Source organism: Camelina sativa, chromosome 14 (assembly GCF_000633955.1).
Source record: "Camelina sativa cultivar DH55 chromosome 14, Cs, whole genome shotgun sequence".
NCBI classification, from domain to species: domain Eukaryota; kingdom Viridiplantae; phylum Streptophyta; class Magnoliopsida; order Brassicales; family Brassicaceae; genus Camelina; species Camelina sativa.
The window spans coordinates 2,526,742-2,546,565 of record NC_025698.1 but is presented as its reverse complement, the minus strand read 5'-3'; the positions used below and the strand labels follow the sequence as shown (position 1 = coordinate 2,546,565).

Below are 19,824 nucleotides of genomic sequence, written 5' to 3'. Positions count from 1 at the left end.
TCTTTAGGTTCGGTCCCTCTGTACCGAAGTGTCTTTGGTGTAGTACACTCGAATTTTGTATTTTTATTCCTAAAGTAACCGACTTAATCAAGTGCCAACACACCAAGTAAGTAGATGATATCGAAAACATTCCAAGAACTGAAACAGAGCCGACCGAGAAAAGTCAAAAAAGCAAGAAGGGGGTCGTTGTCTGAGACGAAAAAGCTATGGGGCTAGAAGATGCAGGAGATTTGGTTCTCCACATCGTATTATCCAAAATCGGTCCTGAAAGCACCGGGAGGGTGGCTTGTGTCAGTAGAAGCCTTAGGGTTTCCGCCTCCGAGGAATCTCTCTGGTCGATCTTTTGTTCCCGTGATCTTAATATCTCTACTCCACTCGATCCCAATGGAGAACCTGTGCCTTCCTTCAAGGTCAATTTCACTCTTTTCTTTACCTTTCTTCTTTTGACATTTTCTAGGGTTTTGAGTATTTAAATTTACCTGAATTTGATCAATTCTGAGTCCGAACGTTCGTTTCTTTGAGGGCTGTTGACACTGTAAAGTTTAGGTTTTGATCTCTGCGTCTACCTTAAAGTTTTGATTTTTTTTTTTTTTTTAATTTTTCAGACAGCATATCAGTTGTGGAGGGAGTCATTTAGAATGTACCCTTGGAATCTTGTTAAACGAGTTACACTTTGTTGGGACAACCTCAAACTATGGTTGAGCTTAAACTTCCCTGAAGCAAAGGCAACACTGAGGAAAGGTGCCACAGAAGATGATCTTGAAGAATTCGAGACTCTTCTCAAAGTGAAGCTTCCTCTTCCCACAAGGCTTCTCTACCGTTTCGTTGATGGTCAAGAGCTGTCTTCCTCTAATGGGCTTGATGGGTCTTTGGGGCTTATAGGTGGCTACTCTGCTTATTCTCATGAAGTTAATGTCTACTTGCTACCTCTTAAAGAAATCATAAGGGAGACAAAGGAAACCATGCGCCACCTTGGTTTCTCCAACACTTCAAACCTTATAGTTGTGGCGGCATCCGTAGTGGCCAGTCTGAAAATCTTTTTCCTAGACTGCACAAACGGAAAGCTTTATACTGGGACAAGTAACCGCCAGTTACTTCCTTGTGTACCGGATTCTTTGGTTAGATCGGTTCATGGTATCAACGGCGATCATCAGTCACAGGATGCCTTGCTGCTTTGGTTGGAAGAACATGGCAGGCGGTTACAAGCCGGCACTATAAAAATCTGTGAACAGGAAAATGTCAAAAGTATCAGTTTGTTCCCGGAACTTCCTCCCCTGTGTTCTGTCGCCATAACTAATGGTGTGCAGGTAAGCAAATGACTTACTTAGTCATTTGATATATTCGGATTTGTGGATTGTTAAATGAAAAGGCTTGTTTGTTTGTTAATAAATGCAGGTACGTGCTTCGTCTGTTTTTATTCCGGAAATATCTAATCTTCTGGATCAGCCACCGGCTTACTGGTATGCATATTCAATCCGGATGTCTCTCGTTCCAGAAGGATGCATCTTGAATGGGACACATCATAGCTCTTGCCAACTGTCTTGGAGGCATTGGGTTATCCGAGCTGATAATGAAGTGATAGACAAGGTTAATGGAGAAGCTGTGATAGGAAAGGTAATAGTTTGGCCTTAGTTTAAGATAACAATTTGTTGGTTGAAGGAGCATTATTGTGATATGAACTTTGTTTGGGTTTGTGTATTTGTAGTACCCGCTCTTACAAACCGGAGGGGAAGAGTTTGTGTATGAGAGTTGTTCAAGTTTTCCAACAACAGCTGGATCCATTGAAGGCTCTTTCACCTTTGTGCCTGGAAGGTATGCTTTAAGAATCCAGACCACCATATGTTGTAGTTTTGAAATTAAACTGGAATCTTGACCCTTTTGGATCCTTTTACTTAGTCTGAGAGATCCAAAAGGGAGTCAATTCGAAGTCAAAGTCGCAGAGTTTCCTCTGGAGTTACCGGACTACATCTTCTGAACTCTTTCTGGCTCAAGGTTTGTTACTCTTTCGAGATTGTTATGTCAGTTTTCGTTGTCCATACAGCATGCAATGTACTTGAAACAAAGGTGTTGGATCAACTGGTTTACAAGTTTATGAGAACAGATTATTCTTAGCAGTATTAGTCTATTAGATAAGCAACAAAAGAGTGAGTGACGAGTACGTATAATTTAACGAAATAGATAGATTTAGAGCTGACATTATTTGTCAAAAAAAAAAAAAAAAAGAGCTGACANTGACATTAGTGGCTAAACCGAGAGCCTGGAAGAACCGAATGAGGTACCAAGTTACGTCTACCTGATACCATTCTAGTCCGTGCCTAGCCGACGCCTCAAAGGCATGATGGTTGTTGTGCCAGCTCTCTCCCAACGTGAATAGCCCTAGCCACCTGCACCATTACACACATTTACTCAGTATTAGTTATATAAGTTTTTCGGTTTACAAAGTTCTCTATAATTAAACCAGATTGAAACTGGATTCGTTTGATTTAGTACACTAATCAAATTGAAACTGGGCCCATCGTGTATAGGTTTTGGTCTTTCGGATAAACTTTGTTTGTTTGGTTTGGTTTTTCGACGTCTCGGAGATTCGAGTTTGCAAATAAAACTAGATTTTAATCCGCGGGGTGTATACAATTTTATTATTATTTATATTTTATGTTGTATTTGTTTGTTAAATAATGGATATACGGTTAAATGTTTATATTTTAAACTGTAATATATTTTATGACCATTTGTTTGTTATATTTATTTTGTTTTTTTAGTGTTTTGAGTTTTTATTTTGATTTTTAATTATTATGACAAAAAAATAAGGGATTTAAATATATAATAAGTTATTTATACGCTATTATTAAGTCACATTGTTCCTAATGATTTAATTATTTTACATAATTTTAGTTTAATCAACTTGATTTTATATGTCAAATATTCTAATATTAATAGTGTTTAAAAATAATAAAATTTAGTTTTAATTCGTGTTATCACAAATTTAATGATATTTTATTAATTTCAACACGTCCTCTCTATAACTTATCTACTATAGTATTTTAAACTTTTTTAGTTTTACATATTTGTAATATTTTAAAAATTTATTAAGTTTATATATATTAATTATAATATTTTATTAAATGTGAAGTGAAGTTCTTCTTACGTTAATAATCAAAGGTCACAGGTATTGGAAAACAAAATGGAAATCAAATTGTTGTTTTTTTGTTTGCAAATGATTCAGTGATAGAATATCTTTAAAACAAAATAGAAAATATGATTAAATATATCATAGTTTCTGTCTTTATATTGATTTTAAATAAAATGTAAAATATTTAGGAAACAAAATGAAATAATGCTAATTTTGGAAAAAATTTAGGAATTAACTTTGTAAATAAGTTTTTTAACAAGTACAAATGAAAAGTACAACCCAAAATGTTATTAAAAAAATGTATATATAGATATAGAATTAGAATATACCAAACGTTACGAGAGGTGTCTTTCGTGTTCCACGCTTGCGAACCCCAAATATGGCATGCCGAGTTGATGAGCCAAGTCATATGGTAAGCGTATACTCCTCCAACACCCTGTTGCCAAAACAAAAGGAAAAGAAGAAATAATTGAAAATGAGAATTTAATTTATTTTTGAAAATACCAGTTTTAATACATTAATGACAAATTTACGAAGAAATTAATTGCTAAGATACATAGAGATTATACCACGCCCCAAGTTAAGTAAGGTAGACCACCCCATAAGTAGATGAGGGTCCAAAATGCTGAGATGTGGAGACCCATTGTCTTTCCAAGAAACCTATAGAACCATTGTTGCTTCAAGTCCATCACATTGTTACGTCTTCCACACTGTAGCAAGTATTACAACATTCACCTTTATTTTAATTACAAATCTTGGAATCTCATCACTAATTTAAGATCGATTCACAAGTGAATTTACGTGCGTTTTGTAAACGTTTAGCTACCTTTTCTCTGATATAATCGGAGTCAAATATCCACAAGACATGGCTGAACCAGAATCCTTCGATAGGGCTATGTGGATCGCGGTCCGAATCTGTGAACTGGTGATGGAACCTATGTGTACTCACCCAATCTATTGGATGACCCTGAAACGAAAAAAACAGATAGACAATATAACTGAGTATACATATTGGATGTACGATCGATAGTTTCATTTTACATTTTCTTGTAAAAGAGTATTTACCTGCAACGCGAAAAGAGCAGTGTAGGCGAATATATATTCAAGCCATTTAGGTAACTTAAAGCTCCGGTGGTACGAAAATGTGATGAAAATGTTAGTCACATGGCTGAGAATCGCACCGAACAAGATTGCTTCCCATTTGAAGTAAAATGGAGCTATTAGACACAACAGATGCACGACTACAACAGCCGAAGCTTTCTCCACATCGAACTGGGTCCATTTTCTTAAGAAAAACACTCTTTTTTCCTTGCGCTCTGATTTGATTTGGCTAGAGCCATCATACTTAGCTGCGTCACCCATCGGACCGTCGAGAAATGAGCTTGTTATCTTTGATATGAATAGTACAAATACTTTTGGTTTTGAGTTTTGCCTTATGATTGACCAAATGTCTGACTATATAGGGGAAGATGTTGGGAATTTTAGTCGAGTTGTTGTGGAGATTAAAGATTGTGTATGTTGGTGGATTTGAGTAATGAGCAGTGGGAAGTCTTTGACACATAAAAGAAATATTAAAATAATAAATAACATTTTCAAATTATGTGAATCTCAAGGTGGCAGTCTCTAATATTTGGGATTTGATACCTACTTCTTCTAATATTTCGAATTAAGTGTAGTTTCACATGTTCGCTTTTTACATCACATCAAAGAAATTGATATATATCTTTTGAATGATATTATATGAATTGACAACGTAAATTACTTGGTCAATCATATTGAAATTTAGAATATAAAAAAACATACATACATTCGTACAAACAAGAACAATAATAAAGCATACGTACTTGTTAACTGTCAAAATGGTTGCTAGATGCTACATATAAGACGTTTGTAATCGTTAAGTACACTTACTAATTTTCAGATATTTAATATGATGGATGGGCGGTCACTCTCGTCTTTCAAGCCCACTATACTATTGATAGTTGTGGGGCACATACTTACAGTCACTAAGAGCAAGTGCATTAGCGTATGTTTCCACCGTCTTTCAGCATTAAAATTAAAAAGTTAAATCGAAATAAAGAGATTATAGAAGAAACGTTCCTACAAACGAGACGTAATTTGCTGCGTCCTCCGTTACACGTGGCAACGTCGGACAGTTCTTTGACTCCATCAGTTCCTTCTTCACCGGCAGCGATAAGATCCCTTGGTGCGACGGAGATGTCATTGCTGTAAGTGTTTCTCTAATCCTCCTCATGAGTTTGCTTTTCTTTCGCTGAGGTTCTACTGCATTACAAGTTTTATTTCTTAAAGAGATCACACTTGTGGAGTAGCTACGACCCCTATTGTTGTCGTGTTTTCATTTCCCAAGAGTTGCATGCAAACTGTTCGATGAAATTCCTAAGAGAGGATTTGATGTCTGGCTATTAGCTCGTTGCTGTTTCACTTAGCTGATTTTTCAAATGTGGATTCATGGGCAACATCATATAAGAAGGAACCTAAACTCTGTAATTTGTTACAGAGCAAATCCGAGTCTCTTCTTCCGTTCAATTCAAGTTTTGTATCATTCCTTAAGAAAGAATGCTTAACTATTAGGGACACCAATGCTCATACCAACCTTAAGAAACTCTGAAAATAATTTTAATATATTTGAGGGACCAAAATGTGTAGGACACCAATGCCCATGCTCTAAGGATAAGCAAGTGAATGCGGCCGGTGCATGGCGAACGGAGGCCTACATTTTTACTGAACCATTTGTTGGATATTTAATATGTTGGGTAGAAGTCGTAAAACTTAATCAAGACGAGAAGTCGGAATATCTTCCATTTTTTCAACGAACCAATGCAATACGACGTCGTTGTCTCTCTGAAGGCTACAGAAAGAGAGATAGTAACAAATTAGGGAGAGAGATAGACTCTACAAGTCTTAGTGCAGACCGGGACTTTAAGATAAGGGTAAGTGAGAAGGGGCACATGAAATACAGAGTTTTTGTCTTGGTCATACAGAGTTTTTGTCTTGGTCATACAAGGTATGTAACTGACCTTTTTTTACTTCTAAAAGTTTATTTGATTGGAACCCCAAAATTCCTGCTGAATAATGAAACCCTCGAGCAATCATTGAAAGTCGTAAACTATCTAGAAACACAAAAAGTTTCAGGCTGAGCATGGTCATGAAACACCAGAACAAATATAGGAAATCTAGGCTCTAGAGGCGCATGAATCATATAGATTGCTGAAAGTAACCAAGCAAGCTTATAAAGCATGAATATGGATTAGCTAGTTATGCATGACTCTGACTAGTCAACGACACACTAATAAAATAGCAGAGACTAGACAAGCTCTCGAATCACTTATTCGTTTCATTTATATTGTAGTTGTGTCTTTGTTTGTGATAAATGTGATAATCGTTCGCCTTTTCTTTGATTGAACTGCAGAAGGGAGGGAGATCTCAGATAGTTGGTAAGGGTCAACAATGTGAGAGGCCACCTGAATGCCAGCAACAGTAATCTCTACGCTCTACCAAGCTAATTTTGTCGAGCCTGCTCATGATAAACAAGGGTTTGAGCGTACAACATTTCTCTCTTGACTTGAGTCACGACTAGTTCAAATGCAGAAGAATTACTGGTCTGATTCTTTTCTCAAGTTGTTCTGATATCCCGTTTCATTGAGCCCGGCATGGATGTTTCAGGACTAATAATATTCCATTTCTTTTTTGACCAAGAGGAACAACTGTCACAAAATTGGCTAACAGCAGACATCTGATCAAAAAAGTATTTCTCTTTCTGCCTGTAGATTTTTTTTTGTTGTTGTAAGTTTGTAAACTTCAAACCCATAACCTTGTTCTTTAAAACTCTTTGAGTTTCTCTCTTTCTTTTTATCATTTTAAATTATTAAAATTTAAAAATTAATAAACAATAGATTAAAAATAATCATTTTAATGATTAAGGTTAGTGGAAAATAGTTTTGGTTTAAGTTGTTAGTGGATTGCGTTGATTAGTTTAATATTAGTTATATAATTAGTTTATTTTTGAGCAACTTATATAGATTGCTCCATTGAACATGGTCTAAAGAGCTAAAGATTTGTGGTGGGTCTATATATATGCACAACTGTAGATATTAATTTAAAGAAAAGGTTAACTCAACTAACTAAGAAACAAAGTAAATAGAAAAAGCTAGCACAATATAGCTACAGATATCTGACCAGAGTTATTCTTAACCAGTAGTTGGGTGTTTCAGATTTTATTGAGATTTGAGACCCAACTAGCTAGCTCACATCTAATTTTTTCCCAATTTGTTACTGAAATTACTGTTAGTAGGATTGGCGGGTGGATCCAACGACGACCCATGTTTTGTAACAAGAAAAGAAAAAAAGAATTAAATATGTTAATTAAGAGATTGTAAAAAGTTCTATTGCACCTGTGACGTGATATAGACGAGGTTGGAATTTTTGTGGTTTAACGATGCATGTCATCCACAACAAAACATAATGAATGAGCGCTCGAGGCTGAATGCATGGCGAGAAGTCCCCAATATGACGCCGTAATTTATTCTATAATGCATGTCACTGGCCGAGGCAGAGTATAATGATATGGGTCAATTGACTCTGGTGAAATTCTAAATTTAGATAAAATTTTAAGAAACAAATCAAATTGACTCTCGTAAAAATTTTAAATCACATAATTGATCCTAATAATTTTTTTTGACCTTGATGTGATGATTTCCTAGCTCCGCCACTGATACATGCTATTGTTCAAAAATAAGTACTTAGTTTGATATTCTATAATGCATGCTATTGTTCAAAAATAAGTACTTGATATTCAAAAATAAGTACCCAATATGATATTCCTTTTTTTTTTTAGTTTGAGACATCCAAAAGGGAGTCAAGAAATATATATATAAGGGAGTCAAGAAATACCGGACCACATCTTCTGAAATCTTCTCGCACAAGGTTCGGTTACTCTTTCAAGATAATGCGTTAAGTTATATTGTTCATACAGCGTGAAATGTGCTCAGGTATTAAAATGTGTTGGATCACAACTAGTTTACAAGTTCATGAGAGAACAGAATTATTCTTAATCATTTAACATAAAATAACAAGTGAGGGAGTGATATATGAGGTACACATATAATTTAGATAGATATAGAGCTCTGACTAACGAGCGAAAGCCATCTTGCGTTTCTGAGCATCAGTAGGCAATTTGACATTAGTGGCTAAACCGAGAGCCTGGAAGAACCGAATGAGGTACCAAGTTACGTCTACCTGATACCATTCTAGTCCGTGCCTAGCCGACCCCTCAAAGGCATGGTGGTTGTTGTGCCAGCTCTCTCCAAACGTGAATAGCCCTAGCCACCTGCACCATTTACACACATTTACTCATTATTTAGTTATATAAGTTTTTTCAGTTTACAAAGTTCCCAATAATTAAACCAGATTGAAACTGGATTCGTTTGATATAGTAATTACTAATCAAATTGAATCTGTGCCCGTTGTGGATATAGGTTTTGGTCTTTACTCTTTACTCTTTAGGATAATATTTTGTTTGTTATGTTTGGTTTTTTAGACGTGTCTTGAATAGGTCTGTAGAGATTCGAGTTTGTAAATAAAATACCAAACGTTACGAGAGGTGTCTTTGGTGTTCCACGCTTGCGAACCCCAAATATGGCATGCCGAGTTTATGAGCCAAGTCAAATGGTAAGCTAATACTCCTCCAACACCCTGTTGCCAAAAAAAAAAAAAAAAAGGGAAAAAGTGGAAATTAGTATATTGGATGAATAGTGAAATCGAGTAACAAAGAAATAATTGAAAATGAGAATTTAATTTATTTTTTAAAATACCAGTTTTAATAGATTAGTGACAAAATTTATGAAGAAATTAATAGCTAAGATACATAGAGATTATACCACGCCCCAAGTTAAGTAAGGTAGACCACCCCATAAGTAGATGAGGGTCCAAAATGCTGAGATGTGGAGACCCATTGTCTTTCCAAGAAACCTATAGAACCATTGTTGCTTCAAGTCCATCACATTGTTACGTCTTCCACACTGAAGCAAGTATTACAACATTCACCTTTACTTTTTAATTACAAATCTTTGAATCTCATCACTTATTAAGATCGATTCACAAGGTGAATTACGTACGTTTTGTAAACGTTTAGCTACCTTTTCTCTGATATAATCGGAGTCAAATATCCACAAGACATGGCTGAACCAGAATCCTTCCATAGGGCTATGTGGATCGCGGTCCGAATCTGTGAACTGGTGATGGAACCTATGTGTACTCACCCAATCTATTGGATGACCCTGACATGAAAAAATAGAGAGACAATATAACTGAGTATATATACATATTGGATGTACGATCGATAATTTCATTTTACATTTTCTTGTAAAAGAGTATATACCTGCAACGCGAAAAGAGCAGTATAGGCGAATAAATATTCAAGCCATTTAGGTAACTTAAAGCTCCGGTGAGTCAAGTTCCTGTGGTAAGAGAATGTGATGCAAATGTTAGTCACCATGGTGAGAATCCAACTGAACAAGATTGCTTCCCATTTGAAGTAAAATGGAGCCACTAGACATAACAGATGCACGACTACAACAGCCGAAGCTTTCTCTACATCGAACTGGGTCCATTGTCTTAAGAAAAAAGCTCTTTTTTCCTTGCGCTCTGATTTGATTTGGCTAGAGCCATCATACTTAGCTGCGTCACCCATCGGACCGTCGAGATATGAGTTTGTTATCTTTGAGATATGAATAGTACTAATACTTTTGAGTTATGCCTTATGATTGACCAAAGGTCTGATTATATAGGGGAAGATGTTGGTAATTTTAGTTGAATTGTTGTGGAGATTAAAGATTGTATATATCGGTGGATTTGAGTCACTACCTAACGATGGAAAGATACACTTATACACTTTACCTCGTATTTAATTTTGTCCGCTCTAAAAAAAAAGAATAATAATAAATAATAATAACAATAATAATTTGTCTGCTCTATCTTGTTGAATGTGGGATGCTTTATTGTGCTACGCTCAATTTAAGCGAACATTATTGTTCTCGTAACGTTGTAAACAATATGTAAATTGTAGCATATTGTAGATGTATTATATATATAGAATATAGTACATGTAATAGGTTTATATTATTCTTATATGTCGAATTAAGTGTATTTTCACATGTTCGCTTTACATCACATCAAAGAAATTGATATATTTTGAATGATATATGTATATTTGAATTGACAACGTAAATTACTTGGTCAATCATATTGAAATTTAGAATATAGAAAAACATACATACATTCGTACAAACAAAAACAATGTTAATGCATACGTGCTTGTTAACTGTCAAAATGGTTGCTACATAATACGTTTGTAATCGTTAATTCACTTACTAATTTTCAGATATTTAGTAAGATGGATGGATCGATGCCTACATTATTAATGAACAATTGGTTGGACTTGGATATTTCATATGATTGGTCGGAATATATATATATATATCTTCCATATTTTCAACGAAAACGAACCAATGCAATACGACGTCGTTGTCTTCGTGAAGGCTTACACAAAGAGAGAGTAAACAAATTAGAGAGACTCCACAAGTCTTTAAGATACGGATATGTGGGTGGGTGAGTCTTATATGCACAACTGTAGATATTAATTTAAAGAAAAGATTAACTCAACTAACTAAGCAAAATAGAAAAGGCACAATATTATATTATAGCTATAGATTTCTGACCAGTCCCAACGGGTTTGTTGTAAATGTAAAGATTGGGCAGAGTTATTCTGAACCAGTAGTTGGGTGTTTCAGATTTTATTGAGACCCTATAGCTCACATCTAATTTTTTTGGCAATTTGTTTCTGAAATTACTGTTAGTAGGATTGGCGGGTGGATCCAACGACGACCCATATTTTTGTAATAAGTAAAGAAGAATTAATTCTGTGAATTACGAGATTGTAAAAAGTTCTATTGCACTCGAACCTGAATGCATGTGCGAGAAGTCCGCAATAGGACGCCGTAATTTATTAAATAATGCATGATATTGTAAAAAAATACTTAAGCTAATAGTATTCCTTTTTTTATATAGTTTGAGACATCCAAAAGGGAGTCAAGAAATACCGGACCACATCTTCTGAATCTTCTCGGACAAGGTTCAGTTAGTTTTTCAAGATAATGCGTTAAGTTATATTGTTCATACAGCGTGAAATGTACTCAGGTATTAAAATGTATTGGATCACAACTAGTTTACAAGTTCATGAGAGAACAGGATTATTCTTAACCATTTAACATAAAATAACAAATGAGGGAGTGATATATGAGGTACACATATAACTTAGATAGATATAGAGCTCTGACTAACGAGCGAAAGCCATCTTGCGTTTCTGAGCATCTGTGGGTAATTTGACATCGGTGGCTAAACCGAGAGCCTGGAAGAACCGAATGAGGTACCAAGTTATGTCTACCTGATACCATTCCAATCCGTGCCTAGCTGACGCCTCAAAGGCATGGTGGTTGTTGTGCCAGCTCTCTCCCATCGTGAATAGCCCTAGCCACCTGCGCCATTGCACATTCACTCAATGTTAATTTCGGTGAAGGTTTTATCAGTTCCGGTTATGGTTTAATGGTCTATATATTAAGAACAGAGTTTGTAAATAAAAATACCAAACGTTACGAGAGGTGTCCTTGGTGTTCCACGCTTGCGAGCCCCAAATATGGCACGCCGAGTTTATGAGCCAAGTCCCATGGTAACCTATTGCTCCCCCAACACCCTGTTGCCAAAAAAAATACCATATATATGTGATAGTTAGTATGTCGGATGAATAGTGAAATACATGAACAATAAAATATTCGAAAACAAAAGTCTTGCAAGATAATCATAAAATGCTTTTAATATAGTTTTAGTACATTAATAATGTTTTTTTTAGTGATTATATTTCTAGCATGTGTAATGGAACCATTTGTCGGAAATATGATGTGAATGGTTAAAATAATCTTGGATTTTTTTTTATTTTTTTTATTTGCAGCATCGTGGTATTCATATTTCAAAACGTCAAAAATTTTGTATAATATTCATAACGTATAAACCAATTTTTTTATTTAACCCAAACGATTTGCACCCAAAAACATAGAGAATTTACCACGCCGCAAGTTAGGTAAGGTAGACCGCCCCAGAAATAGACGAGGCCCCAAAAGGTTAAGATGTGGAGACCAATTGTGTTTCGAAGAAACCTATAGAACCATTGTTGCTTTAAGTCCATCACGTTGTTACGTCCTCCACACTGTTTACATCGTAGGTACGTAGTTCGCCATTAGTTATATACTATACTGATATTCTGTTAAAATCTCATAATAACTTAAGATTGATTCATATATATAGATATGTTGGGTTTTTTAACTGTAGAGATTATTAACATTTCTCTACCTTTTCTCTAATGTAATTGGTGTCGAATATCCAAAAGACGTGACTGAACCAGAATCCTTCAATAGGGCTATGTGGGTCACGATCTGAATCTGTGAACTGGTGATGGAACCTATGGGTGCTCACCCAATCTATTGGATGACCCTGAAAAGAAAAGAAAAAAATATATAGACGTTTAATTTCAAAGTAACGTACTTACTGGGGAAACACGTTGGATGTGTATCTATATTTGGTTATAAACGATATATATACCTGAAGCGCAAAAAGGGCAGAGTAAGCGAAGGGATATTCAAGCCATTTAGGAAGCTTAAAGCTTCGGTGAGTCAAGTTCCTATGGTATGAGAATGTAATGCTGAGACTAGTCACTATGGCAAGCATCACACCGAACCGGAGAGCTTCCCATTTAAAGTTAAACGGAGCCAACAGACACAATACATGAACAGCCCCAACAGCGGAAGCTCTCATCAGATCGATCCGGGTCCATTTCCTGAAAAAGTAGGCTCTCTTTTCCCTACGCACCGATTTGCTTTGGCTGGAGGAATCATCGTCCTTAGTGGTGTCCCCCATTGGAACGTGGAGGAATATAGGTTTGTTGTTTGATTGAGATATGATGAGTTATATGATTTTTGACCAAAGGTTTGGTTATATATAGGGGATCGGATGATGATATGTTGGTGCATTGAAGCTGAATGTCGTGGAGATTAAGGATTGTATCGGTGGATTTGAGTAATCATCACTACTTAACAACGAAAACATAAAGTTGCACACTCTACTTTAACTCGTATTTGCCTCGTCTCCAGATGAGGATTTAGCTAGGAAAACAACATGCATAGCCACTTGGTTGGCCTAACTTTTTTTTTATTTTGTAAAAAAGAATGTATTTAATTGTATGCGTAACGATCCGGGTTTGATTGGTTAGTCCGAGAATTAAGAGTTAAGCATAAAAGGCACATGTGTAAATCTTGGGACATTTGTAATTGTTTTAAAGAATGGTTTTACGGATGCTTTTACGTCATGAAAGACACGCAGGTTGATACCTCTTAACGTTTAAGGTTTTGAAATTTGTAACCTTTGATATATTTAGTAACTGTCTTAGATTGTAAAAGTACGATGCAGTATATAACAAAAAGATATAATGTATTGTCATTTTTTATCAACTGTATGTCACAAAAATTGTAAATGCAATTATTAGTATAGTGGATAAAAATTTGTTTATCCGCTTCTATTTTATATAATCAGTATTATCACATATATAAATGAATATGAACTTTTAAAGATTTGTATGCTAATCTCTTCTTCTTGTTTTTTTAATTGAAGTTGTTATGATATCACATACAAATAAATGAAAATTCTAATTCTAATTTTGAGCTCTAACATTTTCGGTTACTTTGGAGTTTGTAGAGGACGATGGATGGAGAAATAATGCATTTTAGGTTTGGTTGCGTTTTTTAGCCTTTTAGGTTTGGTGCTTGATTAAACGTTTAATTTTGAATTTTTTTTTTTCAATTGAACATTGTATTTTTCACCCATTAAAACTTCAGTAATAGCACTTCTTTTTTACTTTTTTTTAATAAAAGTCAAATCTGTTCAAAAAAAAAAAAAAAAAAAAGATGGAGGGAATTGGCGGCATGTTGTGCTTCGCCAGGTAGCAACCATTTTTCTCTATCTGGCCGTTTGGCCCGTTTCTATTAAATCCGCCTAATCTTTTCTTGTTACTTAAAGTTACTTTTCTTGCATGTTCTCCAATAAAAATGAACCACGACAAAATACACATCACCATAAGCGAGTAATATATTTAAGTAAGAAATTAATTATCATAATGTTGTTGAACGGAATTTGTAATTTACTAGTGTAAGTACCCAATCATTGTGTCATAAGTCATAACCCAGGTTTATAAATGAGAGTGTGTCTGTGTGAGTTAGAGAAAAACAAAAAAAATAGAAGACCGTGATATATATAAACTTCATTACGCATATTAAATTTTCGTGCACATGGAAACGAACGTATCTTAATTAAGCAAACTGGTTCAAAACACACACCACAAGACAAAAACAACACCGCATAGCACAATATTACAAGTGTTACGTTTACCAAAAACTTTAAACGTACGTAGACGTAAACTAATACTTCAAACTTAATTGTGACGAGAAGTCGAATATATTCCATCTTCAACGAACCAATGCCATACGACGTCGTTGACTATCTGAAGGCAACTTGACATCAGTAGCCAAACCGATAATCTCGAGAAATCGGACGATGTACCAAGAGATGTCGATTTGCCACCATTCCAAGCCTTGTCTCGCCGATGACTCGAATGCGTGGTGATTGTTGTGCCAGCTCTCTCCAAACGAGAATACTGATAGCCACCTATATAACCATTTTAAACCAACAAAACTTGATAATTAGTTTAATTTCTTCTACATATATATGCTATTTTTCCTCTCTCTTTTAAAAAAAAAAAAAAAGAAAACTTACTATTTTTTAACATGCATGCAGTAAGATGGGCCACACAAAAGAAAACACAATCAAAAAGATCTACATATATGTCGGGTGTTTTTCTGATGGTAAACTAAATGCCTTTGGAGTGGTCCAAAAAAGGTATCCCATGGTGAATAACTTTTTTTATATATATATGTTCTGTAATAGGATGGAATAGAAGTAACTTTTCTTGTTTAGACAAGTCATGCATGAGCGTTTTTTATGGGCAATGTGCCAAGAGTAAATATTCTAATTGACCTTTTAAAAGAGAGGTAGTTGGTTGATACACCTTCCCTTCCACCAATTCAAAATTCAAAAAAAAAAAATTCAAAAATTAAAAAAACTTCTATGGGAAAAATTGAAAATTTCAGTCTCTTTTAGAACAATTCGACTGATTCAAAGTTGCACATATGTATACTCTCAATGACATTTGTTTATATTCATGATTGATTAAAGTTTCAACGTACCAAACATTACGAGAAGTGTCATTTGTCTTCCAAGTCCGACTTCCCCAAACATGGCAAAGTGAGTTGATGAGGCAAGTCACGTGATGTTCCATTGCTACGCCAATACCCTACAAACAACCATACCAAAGTTAGAATCCTTCAGTGCCTTATCATTTATTATTTATAACTATTGTTACAATTCTTGTATTTTTAGGTAAAACTAAAATCAAAAGGCAAAAAAAGAGATATTACCATTCCCCAAGTAAGAAAGGAGAGACCGCCAAAGTAATAGAGGAGGAAACCAAATGCTAGAATGTGGTAAAGGACTGTTCTTTGAAGGAATTTATAGTACCACTGCCTCTTTAAGTCCTCCACATTTGTCCTTCTTCCACACTGTGCCATTACAACATTATATTAAATTTTATTTGTGATTAAAATGAACTAATCTAGTTCTCGCAAAAATTAATTACCTTTTCTACAAGGTAACCGGTATCAAATAGCCATAGGAGGTGACTGAACCAAAACCCCTCATTAGGACTATGCGGGTCCCTATCAGAATCTGTAAACTGGTGATGGTATCGATGTGTGCTCACCCAATCAATAGGATCTCCCTAATTACAATAACAAAACAAAACAAATACTCATAATGAGATGTGATATATAAGTGCTTTTAAGAATCAAAGGATATGTGGGTGGGTCCATGAAATTATTACAACTAGCTAGATGTTTGATTATATATAAAAAAAGGTTAACTCAACCAATTAGAACATATATAATGTAAATTTTAAAACTAAAAAAGTAAAAAGCATGACACTATAGCTAGATTGTGAAAAATCTAAGGATATAATTAAAGATTGACGATGACCCGAGTCCTTCTGAACTAGTGGTTGAGTGTTTCAAATTTTAATGAAACCCTCTAGTTCAAAGCTAAAGNCTAGTTCAAAGCTAGATATATATATATATATATATATATATATATATTAGCATTTTTTTGTGTAAATTAAATTATGTGGAGTGGCTAAAATTGTTGTCAAAAAAAAAAAGGGATTGGCAGGTGGATCCAATGAGTATATATATAAACATATATGTGAAAAAATAACTAAATTTTTAAGAGAATGGGAAAGTTCAGTTGCATTCGTGCATGAGTATGGAATGACGAAAATATATAGATACGAGGTTGGAAATTTTGCGGTTTAAATAATAAAATAAAAAGAAATGAAAGAGGGTGAACCTGAATGGCAAGAAGGCCGCAATAAGCGAAGAAATACTCGAGCCATTTAGGGACTTTGAAGCTCCGGTGAGCCAGATTTCGGTGGTACGAGACGGTGATACCGAGCCCACCCACCGTATAAATAATAAGGGCGACTCTTAAGGCCGGCCAAGTGAAATTGAAAGGAGCCAAGAGACATAGGAAATGCACAAAGAGGGAAGCAAAAGCTTTCACAATGTCCAATCTCTTCCACTTTCTTTCCCACATTGCCCTTTTCTTCCTCCCCTTCTCTCCCTTGTCCGCCGCCATTTTCCGGTGATTCTCCTCCTTCTCCGACGTTGACAATGACATCTTGTAGTAAACTAATGTATTAATCGACGAGAGAGAGAGAAAAAAAAACTCTTAGTTAGATATGAAGTTTGCAGAAAGAGTGTTGTAATGGTTAAGGTTTGTGAGTATCGTCCTTGTAATTTATAGTAGCATGGAGGGAGTGTGAAAAATTAAAAAGAGTAAACTGACTTATTAACTGACGCCGTAATTTATTCTCTAATGCATGCTATACCTTTCTTTTATCCTACCTGTAAATTGTTGCAGTTGGGACGTAGTCGTTATCACTTCATTAACTTGCTCTGTTAGATAATAAAAATACTATTATTATTGTTGGAATCCATAGAAAGATGCATGCAACTGTGTTAGCACAAAGCTGACACAGCCCTCGATATTGATTTAGAATTGTGATTTACTGTATATACCCGTATTTTATGCAGTTTCTTCTATATTGTACTACTATTTTTATTTTATTGGATGCTGATTCAATGTATATATCTACATTATAAATTAGCAGCTATATTGTACTACTCTTTTTCTTGAAGTTGGAAGGGCATAATTCACGTAATCTAACTTAGCAGCTATCTAATCTCCACAAATCAGGAAGATATGGATAGAAGAACATGCATATATTCCAAAGAAGACTAACGATTCTTTCTTGAATAAGCAAGAAATTAGATCGATTCATGTGACCAACCATCTAATCTCCAAACTAAGAAAGATATGGAAAGCACATGCATATATCCTAGAGAAGACTAACTAAAGAGATTAAATAATTTTTGAATTTAGAAGAAATTCGTAGCAAGTATCCAATTTCCAATACTAAGCATTTAACAAACAAACAAACAAAAAAACACAGAAGAAAAACTAAGAAAAAATGGAATTTTTTGTCACTGGCAAAAAAACGTTTATTACGGTGTGGCGATTCATATATCGTTGTTTACGGCGGTCATTAGAAGAAAAATCCTTAAATATATAAAGTAAATTATTGTCCATAAAAAAGATCCTATTGAAATGTAATACTATAGAGAATTTTCATTAGTAAAGCGAATTTTTTAAATTACTCTTGAGAATTAGTGATTTAAAAGTCGTTCATGTGGGAAAGAGATATACAAACTTATGAACAAACTATTAACCTTTCAAACCAAAAAACGAAAATTATAAACAAATTGTTCGAGCTGACGACTACTTAGCTAATACTACGTTTTTTCTATATGGACCATTTTCATTGTATCTGTAGACTGTAAACTGTTGCAGTTGGGACGTAGGCGACGTAATGCTTCATTAACTTGTTGTAGTAATAATTTTATAATTATTGGAAGCCCTAGATGCATGTAAGCATGAAGGTGACACGGAGCTCGATATTGACTTCGTTTTTCTTATTAAAAAAAAATATTACGTGCACTTATTTATTATATATAGCTTCTACTATTTTATCAAACCAAAAATAAATGCCCTTTAACGTATAACTTAGAAAGGTATTTGCTAGTTCAATAGATTCTGTGAAGTAGAGATCTTTATTTTCCCCAAACAATCTCAGTGAAGACTAATTAGTAAATAAATTTCAGTGAGAAACCTTAATAACCGACGAAACATTTAACAAGGTTGATTCATCTGGTACGCAATTACAAATTGTATAGCAGCCATGTCTCTGGATTAGCCTTTTTTTTTGTTGCAAGAATAATATTCTTCTTCAGTTTGGAAGGAACAGGCGAACCCATTATATTATACATCCAAAACATACAGATGCATATGTCTCGTCGTGGCTTTAACAGAAATAAAAAAAGGTAAAGAAAGGTTAAAAAGTCTCGTCATAAAAAGAACTAACCACAGGATTGTCAAAAACACATGCTACTCAAATAGATACAAGAAATGTATATCAAGCTCATGTAGAAGCTTATCCTATAGAAATTTCGTAGTTATACCGTATACGATAAGAGTTTCAAAAGTCCAACAAAAAATATTTATTAACTTGATATGAATGCAGAATACCTACATATTTTCTGCGAAGCATGGATGGGTGATGGGCAAGTTCGACCCTCTTTAAATGCGAAAACCATGTGTATGGCCATATTTTTCTTTCGGTATGTCTAAAAGTATACACGTAACAATGATTTTTGTATACATGCAATGTACGTATAAAAGTATACTCGTAACGATGAGTTTTGTATACATGCACACAATTTATGACTTGTTGGTCCATGGAAACATCTCTATATAAAATTTATACCTCACCCATATTAATTCAGAATAACAGATTTCCGTGATACCTATATATATCTTTGCATTCTGAACATCGTAACGACATAACATTAATTACTCAGGCTAGGCTTAGAAAAAAAAAACTTGAGTTCTTGTGAAATCGAAATTACATATAAGTTTTATGGTACACCATAAAACTGTAATTCACTACCAGCAATCAGCTTAGCAATCCTCGTTTGCGTTCATTTTACGATACTTGTGCATTATAATCTTTAGTTTTGAACAGTGTTTCGGTTCAAAACAAATGCTAAAAAGGAAAAGTGAATCACGTAAGATCGGAAATTCGAACGAAAATGGGTACATTCAAATCACCACTGGGCATCGAATGTATAAACCATAGAATACAGCCAGGCAATAGAATTATTTTGTAGATATAAAGGATCTAAGGATTTTAGGAGTACCCACAAGCCACAGTGTGGTAGATTCAACACCATAACTACAAAAGACATTAATTAGATTTGGGGCCAAAAAATTCAATGATGCACCTGCAAAAACCACACAAGGGGTCGACCCATTGTTTCTTTACCTTTTACCATAAGTTTACGTAACACCAT

At 34.7% G+C, this 19,824-nt stretch overlaps 5 protein-coding genes and 1 long non-coding RNA gene across 7 annotated transcripts; 2 read left to right on the top strand and 4 right to left on the bottom strand.

Annotated features, from left to right (window-relative positions):
• Positions 45 to 2,114, top strand: LOC104739161 (F-box protein SKIP16-like). The gene is made up of 5 exons (XM_010459427.2): positions 45 to 410; positions 606 to 1,307; positions 1,396 to 1,614; positions 1,706 to 1,812; positions 1,897 to 2,114. The coding sequence occupies exons 1-5, from the start codon at positions 207 to 209 to the stop codon at positions 1,973 to 1,975; spliced, it is 1,311 nt and encodes a 436-aa protein (XP_010457729.1). The 5' UTR covers positions 45 to 206; the 3' UTR covers positions 1,976 to 2,114.
• On the bottom strand, positions 2,090 to 4,509 carry LOC104743165 (delta-9 desaturase-like 1 protein). The gene is made up of 6 exons (XM_010464276.2): positions 4,196 to 4,509; positions 3,957 to 4,097; positions 3,700 to 3,840; positions 3,460 to 3,566; positions 2,231 to 2,384; positions 2,090 to 2,122 (listed from the first exon to the last, which is right to left on the bottom strand). Exons 1-6 carry the CDS (start codon positions 4,490 to 4,492, stop codon positions 2,090 to 2,092), a joined length of 873 nt encoding a protein of 290 aa, XP_010462578.1. The 5' UTR covers positions 4,493 to 4,509.
• Positions 5,078 to 6,953, top strand: LOC104739159. The gene is made up of 3 exons (XR_759955.2): positions 5,078 to 5,358; positions 5,798 to 6,155; positions 6,561 to 6,953. It is a non-coding gene; the product is annotated as an uncharacterized LOC104739159 (long non-coding RNA).
• On the bottom strand, positions 8,107 to 9,930 carry LOC104739158 (delta-9 desaturase-like 1 protein). 2 transcript variants are annotated; one of them, XM_010459424.2, is made up of 5 exons: positions 9,528 to 9,930; positions 9,265 to 9,426; positions 9,028 to 9,168; positions 8,736 to 8,842; positions 8,107 to 8,477 (listed from the first exon to the last, which is right to left on the bottom strand). In XM_010459424.2, the coding sequence occupies exons 1-5, from the start codon at positions 9,837 to 9,839 to the stop codon at positions 8,279 to 8,281; spliced, it is 921 nt and encodes a 306-aa protein (XP_010457726.1). In that variant the 5' UTR covers positions 9,840 to 9,930; the 3' UTR covers positions 8,107 to 8,278. The 2 variants fall into 2 exon arrangements, with proteins under 2 accessions (XP_010457726.1, XP_010457727.1); XM_010459425.2 differs by having other exon boundaries at positions 8,158 to 8,477; positions 9,286 to 9,426.
• LOC104739157 (delta-9 desaturase-like 1 protein) lies at positions 11,312 to 13,171 on the bottom strand. The gene is made up of 5 exons (XM_010459423.1): positions 12,800 to 13,171; positions 12,551 to 12,691; positions 12,267 to 12,407; positions 11,791 to 11,897; positions 11,312 to 11,682 (listed from the first exon to the last, which is right to left on the bottom strand). The coding sequence occupies exons 1-5, from the start codon at positions 13,112 to 13,114 to the stop codon at positions 11,484 to 11,486; spliced, it is 903 nt and encodes a 300-aa protein (XP_010457725.1). The 5' UTR covers positions 13,115 to 13,171; the 3' UTR covers positions 11,312 to 11,483.
• On the bottom strand, positions 14,496 to 17,144 carry LOC104739156 (delta-9 acyl-lipid desaturase 1-like). Its single transcript, XM_010459422.2, has 5 exons — positions 16,703 to 17,144; positions 15,942 to 16,082; positions 15,724 to 15,864; positions 15,493 to 15,599; positions 14,496 to 14,914 (listed from the first exon to the last, which is right to left on the bottom strand). Exons 1-5 carry the CDS (start codon positions 17,030 to 17,032, stop codon positions 14,716 to 14,718), a joined length of 918 nt encoding a protein of 305 aa, XP_010457724.1. The 5' UTR covers positions 17,033 to 17,144; the 3' UTR covers positions 14,496 to 14,715.